Source organism: Hylaeus anthracinus, unplaced genomic scaffold (genome assembly GCF_026225885.1).
Source record: "Hylaeus anthracinus isolate JK02 unplaced genomic scaffold, UHH_iyHylAnth1.0_haploid 27374, whole genome shotgun sequence".
NCBI classification, from domain to species: domain Eukaryota; kingdom Metazoa; phylum Arthropoda; class Insecta; order Hymenoptera; family Colletidae; genus Hylaeus; species Hylaeus anthracinus.
The window spans coordinates 621-12,801 of NW_026535179.1; the positions used below are offsets into that span (position 1 = coordinate 621).

Genomic DNA, 12,181 nt, shown 5'->3' on the forward strand with positions numbered 1-12,181 from the left:
TAATGCGCATTAAATTGGCCGCGAGGAGCACAATGCGTGCCGATACGCTAGATGTTCATCGCTCGGGATGATCACGATCGGTCCCTCTGACTATTTAAGTCTTCGGACTGCGGACTTCGACTTGCACAAGGGAGTAAGGCAGCGAGTAAGTTTGCTGCAAGGCAGTCTCAGCTAAAGACTTTCCTCTCTGCGAAAGGTTTACGAATATTAAACGGTAGCTTTACTCGCGCATTGAAGAATATTTAACACGCGTATCGGCTTGGTCATGATACGCTCGCTGCTTTCGACAGTCGATACAATTTCATACAAATATAATTATCGATGCCCGTATCAACTGTCCGGTGTAAACTGGGCTACTCTTAAATGAATAACGGTAACAAAATTTTACGCGCGACGAGTATACTCGTTAAAAACACGCAGCGCGGGCGTCAGGTAGCCGAGACGGAGTCGCTGGCACGAGGTTGGCTCGGTTAAAAAAATCCAGCGTCTCCGCTGCTCGATGGAAGCGTTCTATAGCGTAGGATCCAGATTTCAGGGTGACGATAGAGGAGCCAAAGGGAGTAGAGAGAGAGAGAGAGAGGGGTAGAACAAGAGCGCTGCTCGCTATTGTTTTCTCGAGTGGTACTCGCTGGTTCAATGCTCGGCCGCTCTGGTAGACCGGTACCAGATGTACCCGACCGCCTGGTTTCAACCGTGATACCATGCCACGCCATTCGCGCCGATTACGCTTTCCAATTTCCCAAAATGTTCGCATTGTTCGGCCAGGGTTCGACAAAGAGTTTTCGGTCTGCGCCGCTGGAAACTGCTTTCATTTGGCCAGCCGAAAAGACTCGAGAGGCGAAGGTGTAGAATCAACGAGATCATGGCCGCGGCACTCGACCGCTGACCGCCCTACACCGGCACGCCATCTTGCTTACTTACCGGAGCGCGTAAAATCCTGGCTCCAAACGGTATCTAACAAATGGATACATTCGTACCAACGAATGCATAACCGATAAACGAATACAGGGAAATTTGAGTAGTTGTGGTGGCTTCGGAGAGAAAGCGGGAGAGGAGAAAAGGAAGGAAGCGTTTCGTTCTGGGCCCGTGCTTTAGACACCGGGATGTTTAGAGCTGATGGATATTAGATGGGACCGAGTGCTTGTGAGAAAACTCGCGGTGTCCGTCTCTCTAACGGGAGGTGCCAGCGCAGTTTTTATTTGAATTTTGATCCTACTTACCGACTCCCGAAGCTGTACCGCGTATCCTAGGTGAAGACTGTGAAGGATGGTTTGGTCGGGGTGTCCAGTCGAACGTAGAACCAATTAAATTATATTTGTCTCAAGTGCATACGATACAAAAAAATGTTCATGTGATGTCGTGCGAGTCGTTTAAAGGGAAATTATACAAGTATCCCTTGCGGTCGGTTGTGCACAGACGACATGAATAAAGAACAGACACGAGGTACGTTCGATGCTCGAACCTGCAATCAAGTACACGATTCAGATTCGATGCCGAACGAACGTACGATAACATACATCGAATCGCGTAATTAAAATCTTCGTCGACGAACGGAATTTGTCTCGTCCTGAAAACTTAAACTTAAGATTATGCCGAACAGCCGCGAGAGTCGACGATACACGCGGTGAATTCCGAATTGTATTGACCCCGGTCGGAACGAAACGAGTCCGTCGTTCGTGATCGCTCTCTTTTTCGTATCTTTAATCGTTACTTCTTATCTGGATACAGAGACTTTGCCTAGCTATGCCCGGATGATGTATTTCGTACGATCTCGAAACGACCAATGGACTCCGTTTCGACGGTGGTCGCTAAAATATACGATTAAATTCCACGTTTCCAGATTGTGCTCGCCCGAACGTTGCTCCCGCTTCTACCTAATCGTCTGCAGCGACGGAGCAACCCTCCGCGGAACCATTTAATATTGTACATTCTTCTTCTTTTCTTTTTTTTTTCTTTTTTTTTTTTTTTTTTTATCCTTGCCTACACAAATGTTCATATAAAATTACATCATTCGATACACTCTTACGCCGCTAACTCGTGAGTAATAACTGCCTGCACTGGCCGCGTCGTGCATCCCGTTTTGCGCGCCGCGGAATGGAATCGTTTCTTTGCAATGTCGTACTTTGCAGCGAAACCTGGTGACGATCGATCGGTCTCCTTACGACGTACAAGGGAAGGATATCGGGATCGATGCAAGAAAAGGGTACAAAATCGACTCCATTTCACGGCGTTACGATTGCCTAAATGTTGCTAACGTTTCATCGAGGAACGTTTACGATAATCTCGTTGAAAATGACGCGTACGAAACGTAACGTTCGTGATCCGAAGACTAACGGGGAATCGATGCGTATTGCACGTTTAAAAGGCTCCGTTAGGTGAACGGATAATGGAACAGTGCGGTCATTTATTGCTCGCCACGAGACGATTATTCCTGGTCCTAACGATGCTTTCGCGATCCTAGGCGACCGCGCGAACGTGAATCTTTCCCATAAACCTGACCTTGCGACCGCGACGACGAACACGATGGTGTTCCACGTCTACCGTCTCCACCCTCCCCTGTTGCCGCTGCTTCCGCTACCGTTTCCCTGGTAATTGGACGAATAATTCTATAACACCGGAAGGAACGTCTTGGTTAACGAATTTCATCATTTTCGGAGGTCCGTTCACTGCGAACGTGGACTGGTAAGGTCGATCTAAATGCTTCTAAGGTCTGAAGGAATTGCTGAATAAAATTTTACTCGACGTTGGGGACCACGACGAATCTAGGCTAGATCTGAAGCAATTGTAGAATCGAAATTTCACTACGGCAGAACGGGTGAAAGTTACTTTTTGGGAACACGACGAATTCGGGACTATTGAGCGACGAGTACGAGTCTTACCCGTTGCTGATGATAGCTATTGTTGTACTGTGAATTCTGATAATTGTTCCGGCCGTACTGCTGAGTGCTGTAGTTGTTGCGCTGCGCGTACTCCGGGTGCTGATAACGTGGCTGCTGATAGGCGTGGGGTGTGGCGCCGTAACCCCTTGCCCATGGTCCAGGCACGGAGCCGACCTGGCTCGATCCAGCGCTCTCGTAACCCCCGCTTTGGTAGTCGGAGCTCTGGTAACCTGAAATTTCAATATCGCTATGGTCAGCTTTTTATACTTTCTCGTGGAAATAGGCTGAGGATAGAAATAGGCTACGAACTAGGAGTAGGTCATCTGATAGACACGCGAGAGAGAACCACCGTTGGTACACGCCGTCCGATGTGGACATATATGCGTGAGACACGGGTGGTACGCGCCGGCGTGAACGTGTTAAACGATAGGCTTCGTGTTTCCAACTCGATTCTCCATTACAAATATGCACGTGAATAAATTTCATGTGTACATTTACAAATAGATATTTATATGGAAACACGAAGCATTCGTTTAAATTAAACGAATATTTTCAGTAAATATAGAAAACAAATCTATATACGATAAATGTTAGATTCTACAAGCATCGAGAGAAAATATTATGGCAATATTATAGGACCTCTTTAGTCCTAGATTTCCAGTCAAATAAATCCATGTAAATAAATTCCATTCTGAAATAAATGTTCCGGGGACCCGTCGAAGCATCCTCCTTTAAATCCCGATTAAAAACCAGCGACCTTCCCCTGTCAAAGATCCTGATATCCTCGCGACCTATAATTCCCAATCGTCCGCGAATCTGTGGACGAAGCTTGGAAAATAGTCGGGCACGGTGGACGAGTATCGAACACCTTCCGTCGGTGGAAACAACGGTCTCGACGAGGGGCGAAACGCTGGCGTAGGTGAATGGGCCGGAGCGTGGCGGCGCGTGTCCCGTGTTCCCTCGAATAATATGTAAACGCGCGTGCACACAGCTCGGAACGTCGAACGGAAGACTGAACGGCGGGGCTGAGTGTTTGTCAGCATCGCGAAACGTCATAATGGAGCCTCCGATGCTAATAACGGATTTTCGAAAGGGCAATACGCCGCGTGTCTCGCGCGGCGATCACGCACGCACGGAACGAGAGACCGCTATACGGGGTGGAACGACCGAATCAGGCTCGAAGATACCTTTTGGTAAGTCGAAGGATGGTGTGGGAGTCGGGGAAAAATAAGACACGGAGATTCGAACCTCGGATTCGCGATCGATCCCGCTACTCTTACGCGACCGATTCCGCACCTTGCGATTCGCGGTGTCGTTTGACTCTGTATTCTTGGTTAAAGGGGTTGTTTCTTCATAGTTGGAAGGAATTTTATAGTCGATGGAATGATGAATTCTAGGGTTGAAAGCCTGGAGGAACGTCCCCGTCCCACGACAAATTGGTTCCGTCACCTAGATATCTTGGAAATGATCGAACTACGTGATTTGTTTCTAATGGGACACCCCGTATTTGCTACCGTCCCCCGGGACGACTCGAGTCCCAGCACGCCCACGCGAATACAACTGGTGATCGGAACGGGGAAAAGAGGGAGAGACGGAAAAAATTGGAAGCACGACGTAACGACGCCGCTGACAAAAGAACAAAACGGTTACGGGTGCCTTCCCCAGGAACGCTTTGAGTTCCTCCCCCCTCCCTCATGTTTGAATATTTATAAACTAACTCGATTTCGAATCGCGAGATCATGCTTTTTAACGGAGCGAAGGGGGTAGAGCACGAGACGAGAGGAGTCGACGTGCACGCGGGGGAGACGGGCAACCGTTTTTGTTTGATGTATCGCGACGAGTGGAAATCAATTTTAATTGAATTGATCGTAAGCTCTTCCGCCGAGGAGTCGCAGCTCCGAGTCCCTTGGTCGCTTCCAGGGAAACCGTAACGAATCGTTTCGGTGAATCATTCATGTATTCGTTTGTCTGATATCGCGTATTTAGCCAAGGGACCGTCGATCCACTTGTTCCAGTTAAAAACTCGGAATCGTCTACACTTGACCGCTACCGACTGCCGACGCGTGCCTCCTCGATGGCTTCGTTCCGATCGATTCGATCGTCTAATTCTGACGATACACAATTTTATGTCTATCGAAAAAATTTGCCGAAATTAAACGATAGACTTGTTACAAAATTTCCTGACTTTTCCCTGATTTCCCTGACCAGTGGCCACCACGTGTATATCGTGACAGTTTATTTTGAATCGAGTCTCCTTTAATTATAATTACAGCGACACTTACCATAGACCTGGGCACTTTCGAACGCCCCTGGAATTACCATTTAAGGGTTGAAGCTCCGTCAGCTTTCCGCACCCCAAGTTCCAAGGATTCGCAGACTATCACTGACGCATGATAATCGTATAGTTTGGTTCAATCGAGCTCGTAATGGGAGGCGGCAAACACCGTCAATATTATCGAGGGTCGAAGGGGGTGGTCCCCGTTACAGAGTCCAGGCTGTCTCTACTCCACGGAGCAGCAGCAGCAACAGCAGCAGCAGCAGCGATCGTCTCGTCTCGCTCGCCGCGGCAACAATAACATCCCCCGTGGATCCCAACCCCGAAACGAGAGGGGCCCCCACGGTAATCCTCACCCTCGCCGGAAAAAAAAGGGCCACGGTTTCGACAGTTTACACGTCGGATCATCCCTCGTTATTGTTGCGTTTATGATAATAGCAGACTGCCAACGCACGCTCCGGCTGACCGCTTCAACCCCATCGCGGGGAATCGTTACCACGCTCAGGTATTTAATTAGAGCCTGCCGTCGACGCGAGTTAGGGGTATTAATTTCTCTTTGGGCGAGTCACGGTATTTCAACAGCGAACGGATCATCCGGGAAGAACTATCGTTTTAAATAATAAAGGCGAGGAATTTTACATCGATTCCGAGCCTACGCAAAAACTCATCGCTACGAGATACCTAAATCACAGCCGGCATTATGCAACTTTTGACGACGAGCCTCTCACAGTAAAATATCAACAACAACGAATCCGTTTAACAGGTTAAATAAATTGTAATTAAATTGTGATCATTTACGTGGTAATCACGTACTAATGACCTCGTAGTTGACGCGACCTTAAATAAAGTAATTAAAAAGAAAGAAAACGTTTACATCGATTCGTCCCTTTCGTAGCAGTCTCTCTATCGAGCTAACACCTGGATTCCAAAGATGAATTCTATTGGCCTCAGCGTTAAATGTCCACGTTCTTGTCCCGAATTCGGCATCGTTTCGCGACGAAACGAGCTAAAATTGCAACGTTCGCCGCATCGTATCGCGACGTATACGAGGATCCGCGAGGAGTGGCGATTTAATTGAAAAGTCACGGGCGTTCGTACTCCCGAAAAAAAAAAATGATTTAAAATGGCGAACAATTAATTACAAAATGAAAGCTCCGCCTGGTCGAGCCGCGCGAGATTCTATTGGAAAGCTGACGAGAAAGCGACGCGAACGAAAGAGGAGAGAGAGAGAGAGAGAGAGATTCGCTCATATGTAGGTAGCATACGCGCTGTGTGTTGTCTATCCGCCATGGGTATTGGATTGGATTGGATCGCCGCGTCAGCAATACAAACACTCCAAGTCTCGATGTGGGTCGGCCTCTCCCGTTCCTGTTTCAAACTGAAATTACACTTTCCCGTCCGATCCGTCGTTCCCCGACGCCCACATCCTCCCAACCCCCTCTTCCCCCCTCCCCCTCCCCCCGTTGTCCTTTCCCATCGAGGGGCCAAGATTTTCGTCAGGTTCGGAGAACGCGAGATTATTAAACCGTTATTCCTCCCGACCGATCCGAGGTTTTGGCGATCGTCGCTTTTGCTGAACACAGAGAAGGACTTGGAAGATACGAAGCTTCCCCTTCCCTCCCGAAAATTCGTCTCTAAAATTAGAAATGAAATAGTGCTGTTTCGCAGGCGCATATGAAATCTCCAGCCAGTGAAAAAGACTTGTGCGGGCGCGGCAGGGAAATCGAAACCCTTTAGCCGCGCTTTCCTCGAGAGGCGAGACCAACCGACTAACTCGAATGAAAAGGCACCAGTGCTCGGTAAGAGACACTTCGTGCACGCTCCTGCTGACGCGTATCCGACCACGAAAAAAAAGGAAAGAAAGAGCAATAGAGAAAGGGAGAGGACGCTTATTTAGCTTTACCTTTTACTTACGCGTGCTGTACAATGTTTACCTACACCCACCTAAGCATATAAGATTGGAGGGACTGCTCGAGAGAAATAATGTTTGCGCAAGAAGAACGGGATAGCGATTTCGATATGTAAAAAGGAACGAGGGTCAAGGTTGACGCGTATCCGACTTTCGTACGTGGACGTCGCGGGGATTGTTTCGAGCACGGCGAAATTAAACGCGCGCGGCAACTGCCACAGCTCACGGAGTGCCATCGTCAAAGTCATCGCTGGCGATAGCGCGTTACAAGAGTCCATAAACAGAGAAAAGTGGGTTCCATCCGAAATGTGTCGCGAGTACCCCAACCAGAAGAACAATGAGCAGCCGCGCGTTCCCGATCGAGGAAGTTGGCAGCCTGTACAAGATGGCGCCAGTACTGGGAGTACCACTCGGGCGATTTCCGGCGGCTTTGTTCCGCGCGGCACTCGTGCACACGGGGGTGTGTTCGATGAAACTCGAGGCTCGAAGGCGCGTTTTTCAGCCGTTGGTGTACCAGTTTACGTGCGTGCGCGAGATATAAAGAGGTTTTTCTTCTATGAAGCCAGTTAGCCAACGAACCGGTAATTCCTCCACCGTTTCTCCTCCCACGGGCCTCTCTTCGCTCCCCTTCGACTTCCTCTCGCGGAGCTTTCTCGCGCTTCGACTTCTTCGTCTTCGTCTTCATCCTCTTTTCTCCCCTCGCCCTCCTCCTCCTCCTCCTCCTCCTCCTCGTTTATTTGCCGCTGCCGAGCATTCATTCTCGCCTTTGCGCCGAGAAGAAGAAACGAGCTGGGTGCAGCTCAAGATCCCTCCCTCCACCTCCTCGTCCGTCCCCTCTTCTTCTGCTTCTCTCTTACCATTTTCCCTGTTCCTCTTTTTAGTCGCCAGTAATGGAGGCCCTCGAAGCCGGCCCTTCTAGCGCCTCGACGAGCCAGCCGACGAAACGAAACGAAACGAAACGAAACGAAACGAAACGAAACGAGAGACGAGACACGTTTACCCCCAGCCGACTTTTACTTTCTTCCCTCCCTCTAGACTCGCGCTCTGTTTCCCCGTTTCCGTCGTTCCCGGTGATTCGCTCGAGAGGAAAAGGCGAGCCCGCGGTCTCGAGGCCGACGTTGCCGTCGTCGACGACGCCACCGCCAGCAACGGGGGTTTAATTCGTCCCTTGCAATCGACGCTGACCATTGCTTTGTAACATTCATTTTTCAGAAATTATAACGCGTTACCCAACTATTCTGCGATGGTTTTGTAACTTCTGGGATTACTATCCTGGTGGATCGATCATTCTTGAGTTGGTCGCCGACGACTCCGAGAGCAACGAGGGTTAAACTCGTCCCCTTGGAGTCGACGGTGATCATCGTAACATTAATTTTTAAAACATTTTAACTACTTCATCTTCGTTTACTTCATCTTTCCGCGAGAGTTTCTTTTTTTTACGTTTGCGATTACTATACCAGTGTGCCGGAAGAACAATCCACGAGACTTTTTCCGCGTGGAACCCCCGTATCTTTATTTCAATCCTGTTGTTACTCCAAGTATTTTAGAATAAAAGGTAAAAGTTGCGTTCGATATGCGTCGAAACAATCAATTCCCCGCTCCAACCATCCTCACGTTTCCCCGTGGAGGATCCGATTCCTAGTACGGTAAGTCCCGTCCGATCGATCGTTGGCGAATTAACAATCGCCGCGGAATAAAAATCCACCGCGCGGCCACGCTTCCCAGCCGCGCGTTTCGTTCTCCAGGCTGGTATTTCCAGCTTCCACCGCGGTGGCGACGGGCGGAGAGTCGGAGGGCGGGTAGACGAGGCGGGGGTGGGACGGAACCGTCGACGGGGCGAACGAGGGAACGGGTTGACAGAGACGGAGAGGTCGAAAAGGCGGGCAACGAACAAGGACGGAGAGAAACACTTGACCCTGCCTGGCTGGTTGCCGCACAGCCGATGCTGTGCCAGCAAACCCCACCGTGCAACGTGCGTTAATAAACGCAAGGGAGGTGTGTTGGTCCCTCGTCTGTGTGCTCTCCTCCCGCACCCTCGACCCTTTCTCTTTCCAGCCCACCGCGAACAGGCCTCGCACCCTCGTCGGTCCTCCCCGTCTCTTTCTATCTCGCGCGACGCACGCCCACCGCGACGCGAGTCCTCTCGCTCGTTCGACGCATGCGTACGGATGGCGGCGCGGTGACCACGCGTGTGTGGCGCCACGCAGCGGACGCGCACACGTACGACGAGCGCGGGGACTCCCAGAGCGAGCGAGAAGAAGGGGTGGGTGGGCTCGGTCGCGCGCCGAGCAACGTGTTGACTCTCGCGATCGTGCAGCTCCTAATTTATTTACAATTTCGCGAAGGGGGAGCCGGATTGATTCGAGCTTTGCCCTCCCACCACCCCCGCCCGCCCCGAGATCCAATACCGGGTCGGAATGGCCTACGCCGGCTCGGCGCGCTCCTCTCTAATTCGCTGGGCGTTTAATTGCGCGCCTTGCGAGCCTAGACGGCGCTGTATCGTTCGATGGTAATTAACCTTTTTGCCACGGACGAATTTCCCGCGGGGGGAGGGGGGGGGGGTCTGTTTCTCTGCACGGCAGAGGTGAACGCGCGTTACGTCGTACAGAAAAATGATACCTAAAAGGTGAACTCGATGTCACCTAGTCGCGACGAGGTAGACTACGGTAGACTAAGATTTCGAAGGCAGTAGACCGTACGGCACGAGATCTTCTACGATCAGGGAAAAGGTGGCTCGGCTGAATACTGTGTCAAAGTCACGTACCCTAGGAAAAAGAGAGATCGTTTACACAACGCCAAGTCTCAACAGGTCCTACTTGGGAGTCTGCTCGGAGTCTAGTCGGAGATGCTCTCGCTCCTCGAAATAACAATAAAGGGGTTCTTTAGCCGGCGAGGATTCGAACCTACTCGATTCTCGATCCTGTCCTCGGGACGAGGACGTAACAGAGACAACGTCGCGCGTCTTGCCGTGGCCATGGAAAGCAAACGAAACGATCGTCGTGGGAATCACCGGATTCCAAATATCCGAAAATCCGTGAGCAAAGTCGAGAAGTCGCGACGACGTTTCGGGGAATAGGGGGGGGGTGGGATCCCGCGAGCGAGCATCGGCAAGAAATTAATCGTGGGGTCCGCGAGAGAGGGGAACATCGGGACCAGCCACGCGATAAAGAAGGAAAGAAGTATGCAGAAAGCACTCGTGTCAGAGGCGACCAATAAATTTATCGAGCGGGTGTTGGCATGGAGACTGCCGGACAGAGCTCGGTCGGATGGCCCAGAGGGCGATGAGAGGGCACTCGAGAATCCTCCAGGAGCCCGTCACGGGGAAATTGGAGGCAGCCACGGCGGCCAGGAGGAGAGGAACGGCGAGAGGGTGGAGACGCGTACCCTCGAAGAACGACGGAGACAGGGGGACGGCTGGAACGAAGAAGGAGAACCCGAAGAGGCACGAAGAGAAAAGGGGGTTGGAGAGGCCGAGATATCGATTTCTCGCGGTGATCCAATCAACGATGGTGCCTTATCTGACGCCTTCACCGGCGGCTTCATCGCACACCGATGTCACCTCGGATGTAGAGCGTCCGGAGGTTCTCGCGAGTCAACCTCTTTTCCTAGCGGCTCTGTTTATTAAATATCGACGTCGTCCTATCTTTTCCCGTCGACCTGGCGGAAATCCGCGAGGACGAGGGGGTCACAGTCGCCGAATGTTTCGGGGGAAGGGTACGATTTCTAGCTCGGTCAGATGCGTCTGGTTAGCGGCGAGGATCGATAGCGACGCCCCGATGCTAGCCAAGACGTCAGCCAATGTTTAACGAGGCTGTGTGCCAGCCTCGTCGAGACTTTCCGCGACGTCTGGCGATCTTTAATTCATTAACGGCATTAATTATTCATCGCGGATAACGACGGAATCGCTGATCGTCCCCACTCGTGCCGCGACGAGAGAGAAAGAACGAGGCTTCGACTTTCGAACTTTCCGATCCTTTTTATTATTCCCAGCTTCCGTCTTGGATAAATCGTGTACCCGGGCGTGTGCCGATCGAACCAAGAGGAAAGAGTTTCGCGAGTTTTCGCCGCGGACGTTCCTCTGTGTACGGACTCGGCTAATCCCTCTGACATTGTTCCAAAACAATACGACATCCGCCCCTAATTTCTACTGCCTTCGCCCTGGTCGTTTCTCTTCCACGACAGAGTCAATATTTTCGCTGTCTCCGGCCGAAGGAGACGGAATATCGACGGAAATTCGCTAACCAAAGAGGAGAAGAGAGAGGCGAGGCGCGCCCTCGTGTTCACAGTCGCAGGGAAAAGAGAAGAAAAGCCGCGGATTTCTGCATAGCTTGCTGCCACGCGGCTCGCCTCGCTTGCTTGCTCAGCCGTTTCGGATTAAGCCCCGCCGAGCGTACGCCGTTCGCTCTTTTCTCGTCGAGGGAACCCGAAAAAAAGTGGTAAAGAGTCGGTTTTCTTAACGGTAATTCTATTGGCATACGTCTGGGTAATGGGTTGGAGCTACGAGAGATTCAGAGAAATTCATGAATCCGGAGCCATCTTCTTGCGCTTGGAATTTCGAGGCGATTAATTTAAATAAATTTGTTCGGATGCAGATTTAACCCAAACGTGGCATTGTCTAACCTAGATTTAACTCTTGCTTGTTCGATGCAACGAGTGATGGAAATCTTCCTACATCGACTCGAGGCTGGTTCTCGAAGACGAAACAAGCTTGAACGTCGAGAAACGAACGAGAAACGCGAGGGAAGGTAGCGAGCAGGACTCGTGTCGCTCTCCGGGCGGGAAGTTGTGTCGATCCAACACCGGATCCACGTTTGATTTGATGGAGCAAGAGGGGAAAAAAAAAAGTGAGAGAGAGGCGGGGAACGAGAGCAGAAGAGCGAAAGAGAAGTGCGCTCGGCGTTGTAGGACTCTCCGGTGGAGAGCCCTCCCTCTCTCTCTCTCTCTCTCGCCCGCTTGAAGCCCTATCCACTACTCATTTATCAAATAAATCAACACCGCTACTTGTGCACCTGTGGAGAGATTCAGCCACGCGCCGTCCAAAAGCCCGTGGCGATCCCGCGAAACGATTTCAAGATACGTGAAAGAATGCTCCTCTGATAGTCGCTCGAAAACGGATAG

At 50.9% G+C, this 12,181-nt stretch overlaps 1 protein-coding gene across 2 annotated transcripts in view; it reads right to left on the minus strand.

Moving 5' to 3' along the window:
- Positions 1–1,295: 1,295 nt before the first annotated feature.
- LOC128893354 (5'-3' exoribonuclease 2 homolog) overlaps positions 1,296–12,181 on the minus strand; it is a 29,537-nt gene continuing 18,651 nt past the window's right edge. The window contains exons 16-17 of one of the 2 annotated variants that reach the window (XM_054154260.1): positions 2,880–3,109; positions 1,296–2,585 (exon numbers count right to left, since the gene is read on the minus strand). In XM_054154260.1, coding sequence (XP_054010235.1) covers positions 2,538–2,585; positions 2,880–3,109 — 278 coding nt within the window. In that variant the 3' untranslated portion in view covers positions 1,296–2,537. Of the gene's footprint in view, positions 2,607–2,879; positions 3,110–12,181 lie in introns of both variants that reach the window. The other variant, XM_054154259.1, reaches the window with a different exon arrangement.